Here is an 18,071-nt window from a genome sequence, read left to right on the forward strand (position 1 = left end):
TTGAAAATCTTGTTTTCCCTAAGACCTACCAGTTGGTCTGAAAGCTGTACCAGTTTGTACCTTACCTAGAACTCTCATCATGAAAGCCATTATGTTTCTGTTTTGGCAGTGACACTTATTTCCTGAGGATAGGTCATGATTTTGGGGTTTTAATTGCAAACAATTCATATATTGTTTCAGGGAAGACGTAGTGAATGCAACTCATGTGCAAGTTCACTAGGTACCACATCTTGGAGCTAAATTAAATACTAAGGTCTGAACCAAATGGAAGAACAAGTTCTTCCTTTGTCACTGTTGACAAAGAAAACATCCCTGTTTTATTCTGCATGATCCCACTCTGCTGTTTTCATGAGTACCTTCACCTGAAGGCTCATGTGTTCAATGATAGATTACCTAGTGATGCCTATGGTTCTGGATCAGGTCCCATATTTTTCCTTCTGGCTGGCACGTAGAGAGTGCACATCAAGTGTCCAATTGTCTAGAAGTTTGTATGTACCACTGATGGGATCTGGATGCTTTTCTGCTCTGGCCTTTCTAAATCCTTCCATTTCTTTAATTTCCTTTTTTTTCCTAGGCAATCTGCCCTCAACAGGTTCAAGGACATGGTGGCAATGTGCTTTGTCAATAGTTTATTAAAAGTGAGTGTAGAATTAACTGACACTTTGGAAAGCAACAATCCTGCCAATGAGCTAAAGAACATAACCAGAAAAATCCAAGAAATCACTGGACTATTACAGTTTTTTTCCTGGATATTTCATCCCTCTAACAATGTTAAACCTTCTGAGAAATTCTCATTTATTAAACTAGAAAATAATAGTGACAGGATTGCAGATTGCGTCCACTACACAGCAACTAGTATTTCCTACTATACTGAAAAGCTTTGATGTCAGTGTGATTACATACTTACATCCTTTTCAGATGAGACCTGTTTCATTCTGTGCACCTTATGGGTGCATATGAGAATCAGTTGTTAACTTCCACCCTGCACAGCATTATTGTCATCCAGCTGGGCAGGTTGTACATACATACCTTATAGAAAATGAGGTTTCAGGTTCACTGACGCAAATCTATCCCAAAACCATAATTCACTCCAATTTTATAGAAGTGTCTACAATAGAAAGTGAGAAAGAGAACAAAAGGTCTTACTTCTTCAGCTCCTGACATGAAGTGTCTTAGCAGGAAACATGCCAGTGTCCTCTTGTCTACTCTATGAATAAAATTGAGGAATTGAGACCTGAAGAAGAGGAAACATCTTCTCAAGAACCCCCGCGATTCCTCCTCTGCCCAGAAGAGCAACAAAAACAGAGGCTGATGGGAATGAAGCTATACAAGATACAGGCAAAGAGAAGCAGGCCCGATCTGATCTGATTTACCACTCCTCCAGTGAGATATAACAGGTATGTACAGTAAGACTGGTATACTCAGTGAATGTTATAACTAATCAGATTTAAATGCTGTTGTTTACTTTAATAACTTCATTTTCCTAATCAAATTATATAAAGGTGAGAAAGGCAGCGGGATCTGTAATCAGACTGTACTATTGGTACATGAAAAGGCAGGTGCTATGTTTCTCAGTTCACAGAAAGTTGCTTTGCTGAACAAACATCTTTCAGGACCCAGGCACACTCTTCAGTGTCAAAAGCAGTAAAGATGGCAAAAAAGGCTTGGGATTACTCATTTTGGAGCCTGCTAACACAGGCAGTTGTGGATCTCCATGCCTGGGCAGTGCACAACAGACTGTGTTAGCACCACACTGTGTGCTCACATTGTTGAATGCAGTTGGAAAGAGGACGTTCAGACTCTGCAGCCAGAGAGCAAGGGGGACTGCATACCTTCCTGGGACCAGGACATGAGCACAGACAAGTAACGTAGTGTTGATTTGGTACACTCAGGGCATTCGCATACGTGAACAAACATGTCCTGGTCTGTGTGTTGAATTCACCCAGCCCAGAAGAATGTGTACACATCAAGTGGAAAAGTTGTGCAAGGTGATGACATTGGTTCGTTACCCATCTACAGGAAATGAGGCTGGCTAGTGCAAAGCTGGCAACAGCTGTTATGAAGTCCAGAGCACTGGACTTATTCTCCTGTGCGGGGCAGTAACCCTAAGCAATAAGCAGAAAATAGTGGCATGGCTTGAAACAATGGTACCTGACCTATACCTGAGCCAGAAGGTAGACTCATATATTCACCTACCTTTGAAGTTGTGCCCTGTACAAATGCCCATATGAAAAATGTATGACAGAAATGAGTGAAAATTATGTGAATGAAGTGATTAAAAAGGGTGCCCTTCTATTCTGACCTATTTGTCTCCCTGTAGAAAAACAATGGCTGTAACTGCACTTTTCCCCATTACATTACAGAAGTACAGGGTAAGGGAAATGAGTAAGACGTAGGCGGGATTTCTACACCCTGTTACATTAGGGGTTCAAAAGAACTTAATAAAGAAATCACATTGTCAAAGCATACAAAAATATGCCAGCAAGGCAAATTCACAGGTTCTGTCCTTTTTGTGACCCATTACTGTAACTGCCACAAGGAAATGGGTTTTCAAGGAGAAGGTAGGTTTACTTTTGTCTTTGTCTGTTGTTTACTTTTACTCCAAAGCAGCTAGGCAAAGAAATATGGCATTTTGTTATTTGTGCTAGTTTTAATGTTGTTGAAATAACTGAGATGTGGATAGATACTACCTGCAAATGCATGCTTTTGTCTGATGAATGTCTTAGCCAAAATTTTGATGATGTATTTTTTCTACAGTCTGAAATGAATTATACAAAAATATTTTAAAATTAGCAGAGTTTCTAGTATTACTGGCCTCATCCACATAGCAGTATTTTGCTTGTTAAGTCAAAACCTGCATTACAGCATTGAAGAGTGCCTATGTCACTTTCTGTATTCTTTTGAAAACACAGTCACATTGGAAATGTTCACGTTTTAGCTCTTTACATCCATAGAGCAAAATCACTATGCAGAGTGAATCCCTTTTAGGAGTACTGCATTTAGGCACAAGTAGAATGGAAGTATGCCAGTGTCTTTTCTCTTATTGCAATTTTAATACTGAAGTAGAAGATTTCACATATACACGGTTCTCTGAAAATGTTGCAGGAATGTAGGCATAATTTTATCCTCATAGCACATCCAACATGTAAGCAATAATTCAATTTCATATATTCCCTCAGACAAAAATAACTTTCCAAGTGTTTCAAAGGCAAAGCTTGGAAATCAGAGACCTAGTTGTAAGTACTATACCCAGCATAGATAAGATATTTTCCTTAATAAAAAATAGTGATATAGAACCAAAGCATCAGGTTTGGGTTTTTTTTTCAAATACAAACCTTCCTTTTCATTGATTATAAAAATCATAGCAATATCAAGGCATGATAAGCTACATGGTTTTATGTTACTTATAATCAGCAGGTTATTGGATAGTTTTTATTCTCATCTAATCAACTCTCTAATCAACCTGGATGAGAATAGCCACTGCAGCACTATTTGAACCTCACTGATCTTTCCAAATTCCTAGCATGACCATCTCCTGTGGACATATGTCAGGATTCAGCATGCCCTGAGAGGTAACTGAGAGTGTGGCTTGTGCTGTAGCATGGAGTCTAGCAGTAGCCAGTTTTCATAGAAAGTTTATAAACTACAATGCAGAAAGGAAACAACTTCACACAAAAATACTTTATGTTGCCTTAAGATTTTGATCAGTAATCTGCACAGGAATTATTTGAGATGTGAAAGAAAGTTTGGACCACCTCTGGGGAAAATAGCACTGTTCTACTGCAACTGTTTTTCTAAAGAGAAGCAGCACATGATACTAACACAGGTATAAGAAAGAGGAGGAAAAGGCATTTTCAAAAATAAATTTGCAGTTTTCAGTAAGAAAAGAACAGTGGCAGCATTTCTGTTTAGTACTTACATGTGGATTCCAGATCATGTAAGAGGGGAAAGGAATAAATCCTCCTGGATTCACCTGACCACGGTGGATAGCTTAGTCTTAGAAGGATCACTCTGGGACGGTCACCCTGGGCTATCTTTTCCGTGACTGGCAGGAAATAAACATAGTGAAGCCTTCATTCATCTTGTCCTAGACTATGTTGAATAACCTGTGTCTCAAGTAGCTGTTTCTTTCCAGCCACTATTAAGGCAGTGTAGAATTACTGGTTCCCTTGTGGGCATATCTATACAGCACTTGGGTAAGTTTAGGTAAGACAAACTCTACCCCACAACTGACAGCATCTTCAGAGTTAGGTAAAAAGGTTAAAGCAATTTAATTTCCTTTTATTCATTTCCAATAGCACGTATGTTATTTACAACCCTTTACAAGTTATCTGATCCATTGTGTCCAAGAGTCAAGAGCAGTTTATGCATTTTCTATTCAAGCACTACTGAATAAGAGTAAAAATTCTCTTGGGCTCAAGGCCAAGAGGTGAGATCCTGTCCTTCCCTGTCAATAATCCTGATCACCACAAAGGATTGCAGAGCCAGATTTTCTTTTCCCTGCTATTTTTCTGCAGCTACTACTCCTACACAGTTTCTAACATCTGCCCAAGAGATGGAGGTAATCTAAGTTGACTCAAGAAAAGTAAATAAATAAATAAAAGAAGCACTGTGTGTGCTTAAAACAGTGGGTTGTTATGCAGTTGGGTGCAATCACAATCATCACGTCTGTCTCAGTTAAGTACCTTACCTCTTTCATGAAAAGATATAAAGCATGTCAAAAAAGTTTTCAAATATAGCTAAAGATACTGAAATATGGGAAAATGTGTTTTTCATGTGTGAAATAAAGGATCCTTGTGAGGATATTAGTATACTTGCGTATGTATTTTATTATCATTATCAAAGAATATAGGAGGCAGTTCAGAAGGAAGAGTGTACTACAGAGAAATTAAACTTTTCTTTGCATCACAGCTCACAGAAGAGGATCATAAGAGTCTGGTCCTACCTCTTTTTTAAGGAAATAATGATAAAGAAGTGACAAATATGGGGTTATTAAAACAGGAGTGGTGTGCTAGTTTTGGCTGGGATAGAGTTAATTTTCTTCATAGTAGCTGGTACAGTGCTGTGTTTTGGATTTGTGCTGGAAACAGTGTTGATAATACAGAGATGTTTTCATTATTGCTGAGCAGTGCTTACACAGAGTCAAGGCCTTTTCTGCTTCTCACAGCACCCCACCAGCGAGGAGGCTGGGGGTGCACAAGAAGTTGGGAGGGGGCAGAGCCAGGACAGCTGACCCAGACTGGCCAAAGGGATATCCCACACCATATGACGTCATGCTCAGCCTATAAAGCTGGGGGAAGAGGAAGGAAGGGGAGGATGTTCGGAGTGATGGCATTTGTCTTCCCAAGTAACCATTATGCGTGATGGAGCCCTGCTTTCCTAGAGATGGCTGAACACCTGCCTGCTGATGGGAAGTAGTGAATGAATTCCTTGCTTTGCTTTGCTTGCTTGCGTGGCTTTTGCTTTACCTATTAAACTGTCTTTATCTCAACCCATGAGTTTTCTCACTTTTACTCTTCTGATTTTCTCCCCATCCCACAGGGGAGGGAGTGAGCGAGCGGCTGGGTGGTGCTTAGTTGCCAGCTGGGGTTAAACCACGACAAGTGATTAAGGAAGAAGCCACTAGGACAATTTAGCGAGTCCTCGAGTATAAACTGGAAAGAGAAAAATTTCAGTGTCTCATTGAAATAATGGGAGATAATGGGAGAAATGTCTCATGAACACTTAGCTGCATTCCAGGTGTTGCTAAAAATAAAACTGTAAAACTCACACTAGGGGTGAATACAGTAGGGTCAAAATAAACCTTAAAAAAAAGGTAGTCATACTTGTCTACTCTGCTAGATTTTCTTTGGCATAGGCACAGAAAGGTGAATAAAGAAAAAATGAAAAATAAATCCCCTCAAAACCTGGGAAAAACGTCCTGTCAGCAAAGGGAATAGAGTGACTCACACATATCTGAGTGATCTTCCCAGCATGTGTTTGATGTTATATGAACATGACACTGTGCAGCTGATCATGGCTGTTTTGTAGGCAGAGTAATGTTCTAGCTGTAGAACTTAGGCTAATTAAAGAACATCTGAGTATATCTCTATATGCTTCTCTTGGATATAAAAAACTGAAGCCATCACTGAAGAGGCCAAGCATGTGGTTTCATTTGCTTTTTCCTTGACCACAATGTCATTTTAGGAGTTCCTTTCACCTTATTTCCTGTGTCGCCAGCCAACTCAACTGCTTGTTGGGCCACATGTGAACCAGGTTGTGATCTGATTTGAAATAAGAATAACCCTTTTTTCTTTAGATTTTCAGCATTGCCAAAGGCTTTATGAAGCCCATCCCCCTAACACTCTTGCACAGCACCTGTGTTCATACTTCAGACTGCTGCAGTTACTTCACAATTTCTTGATGGGAAGAAAACTTCTCTATTTCTTTTGTAAATGAGGAAGTGAAGTACACAGATTTGATTGACCCTGTGTCATAAAGTGGATCTGTGGCAGACCAGAGAACTGAGCAAAGCTGTCCATCACCTCAGTACAGTACCATAATCACTGGAGTCTCCAGAGTGGCTTATTATACATATATATACATAAACTTACACATAAGTTGGATATAAGCGACTCTATTCTGAGAGCTTAGATGCCTCTAGTGACTAGATAGGGATCAACATTTCTTGCAGCAGCAGAAATAGCTTAGACAGCTGTCCTCTGGCTCTTTGTTGCTAACCTACACTGTCATCTCAGATGAGCTTTTCTGTTTGTGGTAAAGGATGCTAAGCCAGATGAAAAAACAAGAAGAAACTAAAACTGCTGGGGTGGGAGGAGTATTATTAGTTTTAGTGATGATCGCTTCTTCAGAACTACTCACTACGAGGCCCCACAAGGAATGGCACTATCACAACCAGGGAGGCAGGATGGAATCAGGAAGGAGCCATGGAGGATGGGGAAGAACAGGGGATGCTTAGGCCAACACTGCTGTCGAAAGAAATGCTGCTGAACCAAGCTCTTGAAACAGTTTCAACCTTCTTCTTGGAAGAGAGGACGTTTTCCAGAAATCCAGGAGTACTCTGACAACTTTGTTGTCTCTTGAACAATTCCTCTTTATTTCCAAAGGAATCAGATGGTTGCTACTCTTGAGACTCCTTTGCAAGGTCCTGTCCCTGACAACATTTCTCCTAGCACATGCTGACTCCCAGTGTGATGAGTGTGACTGAGGTGTTCTGAGGGATGGAGTTTAATTCATCCAGCTCTATTTGTAGCCAAGCTACACAACAGGTCAGGTCTCCTAGATAACAGCCTTTGCCTCTGGAAACTGTGATCCTAGCCACCTTTATTATATGCCTACACTTGTAGTACACCCAAATGAAAGAAACTTCGTTCTGTAGAGTAGTCCCAAAAGCCTCCACGAAGCACAATAGCTGCCTGGAGCAAGTAATGAAAAAATATTAGGTACAAGAGTGTGTTTGAGCTCCTTCTTTTCTGGAGAAGAATTACTTTTTCTCACATTACAGCTAAAGAGAGGAAAGGAGCCAGAAGGAAAATAGACCTTTTGAATTCTCCCATTGCTCCATTGGCAAGGGATGTGGTAGAAGCCAAAAAAATAAATGGGTTCAAAAGGGATGAAGGAAATCAATGGGGGATCGGGCTTTCTCGGACTGCTAAGCCCAGTGATCTATGAGGTAGCCTTTAACTTTGCAAGTCCATAGGGCACTGCTTGCTGGTGGATGAGAGAGCCTATAGGAAAAGGCCTGCTTGGTGCTCTCTCTCTCCTTATACTTTTCTCCCTAAGCATCCACTGATGTCAGAAGTTTTGGTCTGCTCAATAACAGCATTTCTTTTGAAATCAGTGCTGTCGTGATCAGACGCCTGTGAAAATATAAGGAAGAAGAGGCTTCCAGCTTGGACTGCAGTGAAGCTTGGACAGGAGACAGTCACCTGGTCTCATAATACGGTGGCTTTTGAGCCTTGCTTGGGATCCTGTGTTAGACACATAGGGAGCTTTAAGGCTAACTGGGGAGGTACATATAAAGGTGGTACATCTGGTGCTTAAGCTCAATGAATTACTGTCTCAGAAAGCTATGACCCAGTCCTTCAGTCCATAATGATAGTAGTTAAGAAGAGGTACTGCATGATTATTGTTTCCTGTTGGAGATCTCACCTTTTGAGAGGGAAGAAACACACAAGAAATTCATTCCTCATGTGAATACACAACTCGAATAGTCTTTTAACTTAAGCAAGCTATCAACTTCTGCTTCAATTTTGTCTTGTTTTTTCACTAATGACATGGATATTCAGGCCTGCTTCTATCAAGTTCAGTGCAAACAAAATTCCCCCTATCCTTGAATCTGAAGTGCCAGAATGGATTAGCAACCATTTTCAATTCAAGATCAAAAAATACGCCATTGTCTCTTCAAAATCGTGACACATCTGCAGGGGTTAGCTTCAGGAAGCAGTCTCAGGGTTAGGTTGTAATCACCCGACTGTTACACAGAAGAAAGTGGTGGACAGGTTATTTTAAATCTTAAATCCTTACTCCTTTATAAGTAAACCAAGACAAACACAGGAGAGACAACTTGCCTTGCTCATGGCTGTAGAATTTATATTCCACTGTAGACTGGACCTTAGACAAACAGGGGATCTAAACAAAGGACACACTAGTGACTGCCTTTGTTATTAGTTTCCACTACATCACTGTGCCTGATTTGATTAAAGAGTTGATTAAATCCTAGTCTCATCTTCAGCATGTGTAACAATGCTAGATTATCCTCATGGCTCAACACAAATAAAATCATTGCTATCTTAAAGTAAGCACGTAACTGCAAGACCCAAACAATATGCAGTTGGATTTACTAATCAGGTGGCTAAAAGTTACTAAATTAGCTTGCAGAGATCTGGACAATTTGAGCAGTCATACAGTCTTTCCACAGAGTGGACATGGGATATTCTTCCTGTGTTTGCAGGCATGAATGGGACAGCCATTGAAAATTTTGTCTGTGTCATTTTTAATGTTTCCTTCATGAACTGCACGTGGCATGTGGGCAGGACTGCTTCAAGAGATACCCAATATTTCCTGTACTGGAAGACCTCAAGGTAAGTAGGTCTGCTTGAATCTAGGGAATTTTGATTTCTGGCCTGACACGTGACACTGTCAATATTTAACTGATGTAATATATCATGTAAAGGGAAGAAGATTTCACAGGATGCCAGAATTACATCAAAGATAATTCTGGAAGGCACACAGGATGTAGATTCCAAAATGTGACCATAAAAAATAAGAAAGCTTATTTCCTGGTAAATGGGTCTAGAAGTGGACAAAACATTCAGTCGTATGAGGAGAAGATTATTCTGTACCAAATCGGTAAGGATTTTTTTTTTTTTTTTCAATTTTATTTCCAGTTTTATGCTAAGGGAATGAAAAATTCATCCCTTGGAAAAAGCATACATTTGTAAAATACTGCTCCTCAGAACAGGTTTATTGTTTTTCCTTTTCCCCAGCCTTGATGCCTGAAAAGTCAAAAGTAAAAGAATGAACAAAAACAAATGAATGCAGAGACAATCTGAAATCATAGGTCAGAGAATTGTGAACATTTCAGTCAAATATTTATTCCCTGAAAGAAAGGTGTCATCTTTTGGGATTAACAAGCTAAGGAGCGGGACTATCTAGATGTTGGTTTTATATCATTATCTCATAATTCTGTTCATCCATATAATACAAAAGAACTAATTATCTTAACACTGTGAACAAAAACTTTCTTTTTTTTTAATGGAAGAATGTTGCTAATTAAAAAAAAAAAAAAAATTAACTTCTGTTTAATAGGAACGCAGTACTAAAAAAAAACCCCAACCCTGCACAGATTATATGCTGAATTCAGTGAAGTCTAACAAATGGTTTGTGTTGTTTAATTTTATCTGTTGTTGCCTCTGATACTCCAGGTTCTTCAACTGCAGTGTTAAATCAGGCAGTCGAGCTTCAGAACACAGGGTTAATATAATAATTCTGGTAAAGCTGCGTTACATCTTTTTAGACCAGTTGCTTGAAAATCAACCTATATTTTAAAAAGGCAGAGTGAAGAGATCTGATAATTAATCAATAGTATTTCTGATTATATTATTGCAGAAAAACTCACCCCTCCATTAAATGTCACTGTGAACTGTTCAGAAGCTTCTCACAGTTGTGAAATTCGGTGGCAACCACCTCGCACAAGTCATGTGAAAATGCAAGCTTGTTTCAAATATGAAATTGTCATAGAAAACAAGGTAAGAATAATTATGACTCTTAGTAGCATTTTGTATGCTTGTATTTCCACACATACTACCATACAGCCAATACCCTGTTCTCTTTCCCTACTTAACTAATCTCTCCTTTTTGATATGTAGTGACCCTCTTGCACCTGAGGACTACTGGCACTCACAAATAGGGGCAGCAAATTGAGAGAATGCTTTCAGTCCACTGTACAGCTGGTCCTTAAAGAAACTGGGCAAGGGATTCCGCACACTGAGGGTGAATAGCTATTCTAGCACATATAGGGGGATGGACCATATTACCTGACGACTTTATTATGAACAGTTATAGGAACACCAAATGAACTCTAAATATACTACAAAAAAATCAAAGCTACTGTTAAATTGGATACAACCAATTTTCTGTGTCCCTGTAAGGCTGTTTGGGTCCCACCATAGTCTTTCAGGCCTACTGCTGGTTTACAATGGTTAGGTCAGAACCTTCTGTTCTGTAGCTTTCCTCTTTGCAGTCTCCTATCCCATCAGTCACTTTTTATCATGTCTTTCACAAACTCACTTTGCATTTGTTCCTAATTCTTGTAGTCATCATTACTGCTCAATCAGGTTTACAGTATTACTAAATTAGGTCCAAAGAAGTAACACATGCTTTATTACCAAGGTGCACCTGTAAGTTAGGATGTGCTGCAAGAGCCCTTAAGTATCTCCACCTGGACCCGTGTACTTTCCATCCTGTCCTTTGTATATCCAATCTTGCCTTCTTTTTCCTATTGCCTCCATTTACTGACACCAGCACAGTGTTGCTGAAGAGTTTATGAGTTTAAGTTTATCTAAAGTAGGTCTGCAGCATACACAATCAGGATGGTTGCACCACAGCTGTCACAATCAGATGTAAGGGGCAGTAATACAGCATCTGTTCATTGTGGGGTTTTATTAAGTTCCGTGTCCTTTCTTTTTAACTTAAAGTGAAAAGAGCCATCCACATCTTTGAATAAAAAGAAATGCTCTGTCAGGTTATTGGAACAGAATATCCAGGTTTTCTGGGTCTTAACTGTACATGATTGTTATTATACATTTCAGTAATTGCAAGTATTTTAAAGACTTGCATGAATATGGAAAGTAGTAGTATATCCATCAAAAACAAAGTGTGAAATATTTGTGGAAATATTTGTGAGTTCATTGTTCCAACACCAGCTTGGAGCCAGCTGGCATTGGCTCTATCGGACATAGGGAAAGCTTCCAGCATCTTCTCACAGAAGCCACTCCTGTAGCCCCCCTGCTACCAAACCCTTGCCATGCAAACCCGATACGAACAGCTTAACTTTATAGTCTTTAAAAGAATACATTTGAAATATTAAGTGGTTTTTTTTTCCTGAAAATCAAACATTCATAAGGCAGGACCCCTTATTATATAGTAACAAAAAGAACAATCATAAAAATTGAAATTTTCTCTTCTTGCTAGGCTGATCCTGAGAAAAACATGAAAACCACAACTAAAACAGTAAGTCTTTATTACTGTATTAATCTAATGTTTATGCTGTGTTGAAATGTCACCTATATCAGAGCATCCTCGAACCAAATTGTTTTGGTTTCACACTACCAGTTTCAGTATACTATGTATGCTCTTTATTGACAATTTTCCTAAACTCAAAGTTTTAAACTGTTGTTTATAAAACATGGTACAAAAAATACCTGCACATCCAGAACTTTATATTACTTCTGTGCAAGTCACAAAATCTTCTATTTTACAGTCTTTTGTACTTCCTACCAAATTCATATATATATATGTATAAATATGGATCATAATTCCATGTTACACTCAGACACACAAAATCTGGAGAATTTTTTTCTTTATTAATGGTCTCTGGAAGGTGTTGAGATGCAGAAGGCAAGAAAATATCACCTGAAAGATTAAGCCAGTATAAAGAAGGAAGAAAAAAAAAATCAGGTTTTCAAGAAGGCTCAATATTCTTCTGAGAAGGATTTCAATATATGTAAAATTTTTCCCTTCTGTATAATCTGGCTGTTAAACTCTGCCTCGGTTTTGAAAACATCCATGGTAAGGGAACGCCAGATCTTTAAAGAATTACCTTATAGTAGAATAAAACCTTTACAGACTGAAAATAAACTATTGGATTTTTTTTTCCCAAAGTCTCATTGTTTAGCAGAGGCTAAGGAGCTGGAGAAGAATATTGCAAATTTCATCTTCATACCACCAATAACAAAAATATTCAGAAAAAGGAATTAGGATGGAACAAGCCAATTTATTAAGAGATAATTTTCTATTTGTTATTTCACTCTAGTCTGTTCACAGAAGTATGTGTAAAATTTTCTTTTGTAATTGTTTCCATCATTAAATGATCCTGATGCATTCTTAACATCATACATCTAGTGAATAAAAAGTTCTCATTCTAGTTGTTTTGTATTTAGGAAAGAAGCATCACAGGAAACTCCTACATATTTGGGAGCTTCAGTGCAGAAAAAAGGTACAGCGTCAAAATCAGAGCAACTGACAATGGTTGTTTAGTGAGCGCAAGCTGGGGAGAGTGGAGTACACCCGTAGAGTTTGGTAAGAATGAAAGTCACCTCCTTGACTTAGTTTTCCCTCAGTCCTTACTTGTCTGCTTCATTTATTACTTCATACTTACAGGTGAAAACACATTGATATTTGCACATTAATTTGCTAGGATGAAAAGGAGCGAAGAATTGGCATATCTCTTAGTATGAGGGAGGCCTCCAAGCATTCCGGTGTGACAGTGGGTGCTTCTTGCAAGGAGGTAGTGAATAAAGCAGACCTTTTTGAGGTCTGTTGTTAGCTCTTTTCCTTCTTTCATTCCTACTTCTGGCTTTATAAACTTCTCTTTTCCCCTGTTACTCTCTGCCACCTTGGATTCTGAAGTACTCTCTAGGCCTCAGTTCCTCACAAGATGCCTGGTAAGGTCTCAGGTTACCGTAAACAGTCTACATACTGTCATCCATCCCATTCCTTCACATGTTACAAAGCAATGAGGCGCTAAGCTAAAGAAGAAGCCTTTTCATACCAGTGTTTGACACTGTCATGCAAAGCAGATTGCACATACCTTTGCAATCATTCCTGTTCTGTGATACTAATCAATACTTTGATGATTACTTGTCTTTCAGGAAAAGGACAACTCACATCTGCTTCATCATATATGTTATTTGTGATACCAGTGTTGGCAGCAAGTCTCATACTTTTTCTCTACGCAGTGTAAGCCTTATTTCTCGTGCAAAGTTTTTATTCTGCAGTTGGAACAACACCTCTTTGCCAACAGAAAATTTCTGGTCTCCTTTTAAAGGAGAGGAGGGAGGGGGAAAATTGACATTGAACTATAGCAGGCATCATGACCTGCTGGATGTTTCTCAAGTGGGCTCTATATTTCTGATTCCCAACCTTGTTATCCACTTGATCAATATAACACAATGCTTTCCAGTACTGGGACAAGGCCTTATATCAGTGCTGCTTTCCTGCCATCAGACCCTGCAATGTAGATGGGTGGTACATGAAATTGTTTCCTTGTTTTGAGGATATTGCCCTTAAAAAAGCAACTTCCTGTACTTCTTTAATAAGTCATAAAATAAATTATTATCATCCAAATTCTGAATAATGAAATGATACCATTGTATTCAGACTATGTAATTTTTAGTTACTCTTTCACTGCTTTTGTCTTAGAGGAATAAAATAATACCTCAGGATCATTATTACATAGTACATGTTCATATGTTTGCATACAGTCTTTTCTTCACCAACCCTTCTTGTCGTTGTAGAAGCATTTATTGGAAAAAAACATCTGCTACAGTACCACAGCCAAGAAACGCATTCCATGAGATCTCTCCAATGATTTTCCAGGTATGTTTTCCTTCCATTTGCCTGAAATTTGTTGTAAATAAGAATCCATTGCAGTCTCAAAGGTATAACCTAAGTGTCAGAAAGATGCACAGAAGCAAGGATAAATTTTCTTTCTTTTTCTTGTTTTTGGGGTATTGAAAGAGAAGGTCCATATGCAATAATTCTTCTGTTTTTCCTTTTCCATTCTGAAACACTTGTCATCTGTCTACCTGGAGCATTGGAGAAAATACACAATTTCACCCTGCTCTCCCTATAAGCTATATGCTGTCACTAGAATAGTGCTGAGCCTAAGCTGCTCAGCCCAATAATAATGCAGAATCAGTCAGTTGGTCAGCTATGGGGAGAGAAGGGAAAAAGAAATCTACTGCTGGCCAAAAATAGTTGTGCCATAGCAGATGTTGAGACCCATGTTAGTATTTGGTAATGATGCTGAAGGAGGAAAACTTTCTAGGGTATGGTAAGCAAGAAAGCATTGCAGGGAACTGAGAGGTTTTATCTCATGTGGAGAGCTGGAGAGACTCATGAGAAGAAGAAGGAACAGACAGACAGACATTGCAAGCAGCAGAGGGGAGCTAACTATCTAGAGAGCATGTTGCAAAGTTTGCTGCAATTTGCTGAAAGTCTTTAAGTTGGCTACAGTCAGGTCTGGAAGCAAAACTGTGTCTGCAAGGACACACTGGATCACCGGTGAGCCTTTATAAGTCCTTTAACTTTCTTTTCCTTTGTCATGTTAACTTTACTATGCTTAAAAAGATGAGTTTTCTGGTTTTTGAGTTGAAAAGTCTTTTGTTCTTCTTTGGGGAGCTCACCATGGAGGCACGATCTAGACATGTCTACTTCAGTCCTCTCATTGACAGAGTCCCACTACAGCTTCTATATAATAAATAACAACTCCCGGAATAACAGGAGAATCATAAATTGTAAACTGGTGGCTAACCTCATGCATGAAACACTAATGAAATATTTTGTTCTTCCTTTAATAGAGAGAATATGAGAATCAATTAATAAAGCATGAAACTGAAGAAATAGTAACAGTTATTGAAGAAGTGGCATAATGGCATGCAAGTAAAATGAGCAACTTGGATTTTTTCAAACATACGTATCTTGTTGGCAGTGATTTATAGGTTTTTCATATTCTCTCCCTCTTGCAAGCAGAGAAAATAGCATTGCCTGTGGAGACAATTCCGCAGTATCCTTTTTTAAAAGCATCTTTGTATTTGATTGCATTTTCCATAAATAATTTGAGTTGTTTGGACTAGTTTTGTTTCTTCTTATGATGACTATTCTTGCAATGTTTCAGCAAAAAGTCTTTCATTAGTGCTTTGGAAGTTATTACACTGTTTTTCAGCACCATGCAAAAGCATAAACTAAGAAGCTGGCAAACTTTGTCCCAATCTTCAAGAAGGGCAACAGGGATGACCCTGGTAACTACAGGCCTGTCAGTCTCACCTCTGCCTGGCAAAATCATGGAGAAGATTATTTTGGGAGTTATTGAAAAACACCTGAAAGACAGCACAGCCATTGGTCCCAGCCAGCATGGATTCATGAGGGGAAAGTCCTGCTTGACAAACTTGATTTTCTTCTATGACAACATTACCCACCTAGTTGACCAAGGGAAGTCAGTCGATGTAATCTTTTTGGATTTCAGTAAAGCCTTCGATACTGTCTCTCACAGTATTCTCCTGGACAAAATGTCCAGCATACAGCTGAATAAACACATAATGCAATGGGTGTGCAACTGGCTGACGGGTTGGGCTCAAAGGGTTATAGTAAATGGGGTTACATCGGGCTGGCGACCAGTCACTAGCGGGGTTCCACAGGGATCCAGCTTGGGGCCAGTGCTCTTCAATATCTTCATAAATGACTTGGATGCAGGACTGGAAGGTTTGTTATCAAAGTTTGCCAATGACACAAAACTAGGAGGAGCTATTGACACTCTTGAGGGCAGAAAGGCCCTGCAGAGATATCTGGACAAATTAGAGAGCTGGGCAATCACCAATTGTATGAAGTTTAACAAGGGCAAGTGCCAGATATTGCACCTGGAACAGGGCAACCTTGGATATACATACAGACTGGGGAACGAGAGGCTGGAGAGCAGCCCTGCAGAGAGGGATCTGGGGGTTCTGGTCGACGGCAAGTTGAACATGAGCCAACAGTGTGCCCTGGCAGGCAGGAGGACCAACTGTGTCCTGGGGTGCATCAAGCACTGTATTGCTAGCTCATCGAGGGAGGTGATTGTCCCACTCTACTCTGCACTAGCATGGCCTCATCTTGAGCACTGTGTGCAGTTTTGGGCACCACAGTACAAAAAGGATGCAAAGCCACTAGAAAGTGTACAGAGGAGAGCCACAAAGATGGTAAAGGGTTTAGAGGGGAAGCCGTATGAGGAGCGGCTGAAGTCACCTGGTCTGTTCAGCCTGGAGAAGAGGAGACTGAGGGGAGACCTCATCATGGTCTACAGCTTCCTCACAAGGGAAGGAGGAGGGGCAGACACTGATCTCTTCTCCCTGGTGACCAATGATAGGACCCGAGGGAACGGCAGGAAGATATGCCAGGGGAGGTTTAGGGTGGACATTAGGAAAAGGTTCTTCACCCAGAGGGTAGTGGAGCAGTGGAACAAGCTCCCCCAGGAGCTTGACAACATTTGAGAAGCAATTGGACAATGCCCTCAGACATGTGGTGTGAATTTTGGGGTTGTCCTATGGAGGGACAGGAGTTGGACTCGATGATCCTTGTGGGTTCCTTCCAACTCAGGATATTCTATGATTCTATGATGATTCTAAGAACAACCAAACTTAAGGAGTTTATATAGGATCTCCTGTGGTCCAGTGCCTTGGAAAAGGTACAGCTATATTGAGGTTGTCGTAGGAATAATAATTTGTCATCTGTATGAAAATCCACAGAAAACTGGCCAAGATTAAACTTCTTAAAATGATCATTTACTCATAAAAAATTAATATTGTTAAAGAGTTCAGGAGACATGCTGAATTCTGCACTTGGGTCACAACAACCCCATGCAACGCTACAGGCTTGGGGAGGAGTGGCTGGAGAGCTGCCTGGCAGAAAAGGACCTGGGGTGTTGGTTGACAACCACCTGAACATGAGCCAGCAGTGTGCTCAGGAGGCCAAGAGGGCCAATGGCATCCTGGCCTGTATCAGGAATAGTGTGGCCAGCAGGACCAGGGAGGTGATAGTGCCCCTGTACTCGGCACTGGTGAGGCTGCACCTCGAGTAGTGTGTTCAGTTTTGGGCCCCTCACTACAAGAAGGACATGGAGGTGCTGGAGCGTGTCCGGAAAAGGGCAACGAAGCTGGTGAAGGGTCTAGAGCACAAGTGTTATGAGGAGAGGCTGAGGGAACTGGGATTGTTTAGTCTGGAGAAGAGGAGGCTGAGGGGAGACCCTATTGCTCTCTACAACTACCTGAAAGGAGGCTGTAACGAGGTGGGGGTCGGTCTCTTCTCCCTAGTAACAAGCGATAGGACAAGAGAAAACGGCCTCAAGCTGCGCCAGGGGAGGTTTAGGTTAGATATTAGGAAAAACTTCTTCACTGAAAGGGTGGTCAAGCATTGGAACAGGCTGCCCAGGGAAGTGGTTGAGTCTCCATCCCTAGAGGTATTTAAAGAATGGATAGATGTGGTGCTCGAGGACATGGTTTAGTGGTGGACTTGGCAGTGCTACGTTAACGGTTGGACTCGATGATCTTAAGGGTCTTTTCCAACCTTAACGATTCTATGATTCTATGATTTTCTCATAAGTCTGTTGCCTTAAACTATGTTGCTCCATCCTTCAGCAGCGTATGCCCTAGATGTTGCTCACAGCTATTTACAAAACCAAAAATTTACTCCCACTTTTCATCACTTCATATCTGTGGTAGATGAAAAAGTACCTTAAAATGTGATGGCTAACAAGTAGCAGATGTGTATGTGTGGGGTGGGAAATGTTGGAAATTGAACTTTTGAACCCTCCAAGA

At 40.1% G+C, this 18,071-nt stretch overlaps 1 protein-coding gene across 1 annotated transcript; it reads left to right on the forward strand.

The window, feature by feature from the left end:
• The first annotated feature begins 2,509 nt into the window (after window positions 1-2,509).
• Window positions 2,510-15,170, forward strand: LOC309599499 (granulocyte-macrophage colony-stimulating factor receptor subunit alpha-like). Its single transcript, XM_082331005.1, has 9 exons — window positions 2,510-2,561; window positions 8,954-9,083; window positions 9,176-9,351; window positions 10,111-10,250; window positions 11,695-11,733; window positions 12,663-12,801; window positions 13,374-13,461; window positions 14,019-14,100; window positions 15,084-15,170. Exons 1-9 carry the CDS (start codon window positions 2,543-2,545, stop codon window positions 15,153-15,155), a joined length of 885 nt encoding a protein of 294 aa, XP_082187131.1. The 5' UTR covers window positions 2,510-2,542; the 3' UTR covers window positions 15,156-15,170.
• Window positions 15,171-18,071: the final 2,901 nt, after the last annotated feature.

Source organism: Platalea leucorodia (assembly GCF_965183815.1).
Source record: "Platalea leucorodia genome assembly, chromosome: 2".
NCBI classification, from domain to species: Eukaryota; Metazoa; Chordata; class Aves; order Pelecaniformes; family Threskiornithidae; genus Platalea; species Platalea leucorodia.

Excerpts from the sequence above, each read along its gene's own strand:
- LOC309599499 (XM_082331005.1), top strand. Across the intron at positions 9,352-10,110 it reads GATTATTCTGTACCAAATCG|AAAAACTCACCCCTCCATTA; the intron begins GTAAGGATTTTT and ends ATATTATTGCAG. Across the intron at positions 12,802-13,373 it reads GAGTACACCCGTAGAGTTTG|GAAAAGGACAACTCACATCT; the intron begins GTAAGAATGAAA and ends CTTGTCTTTCAG.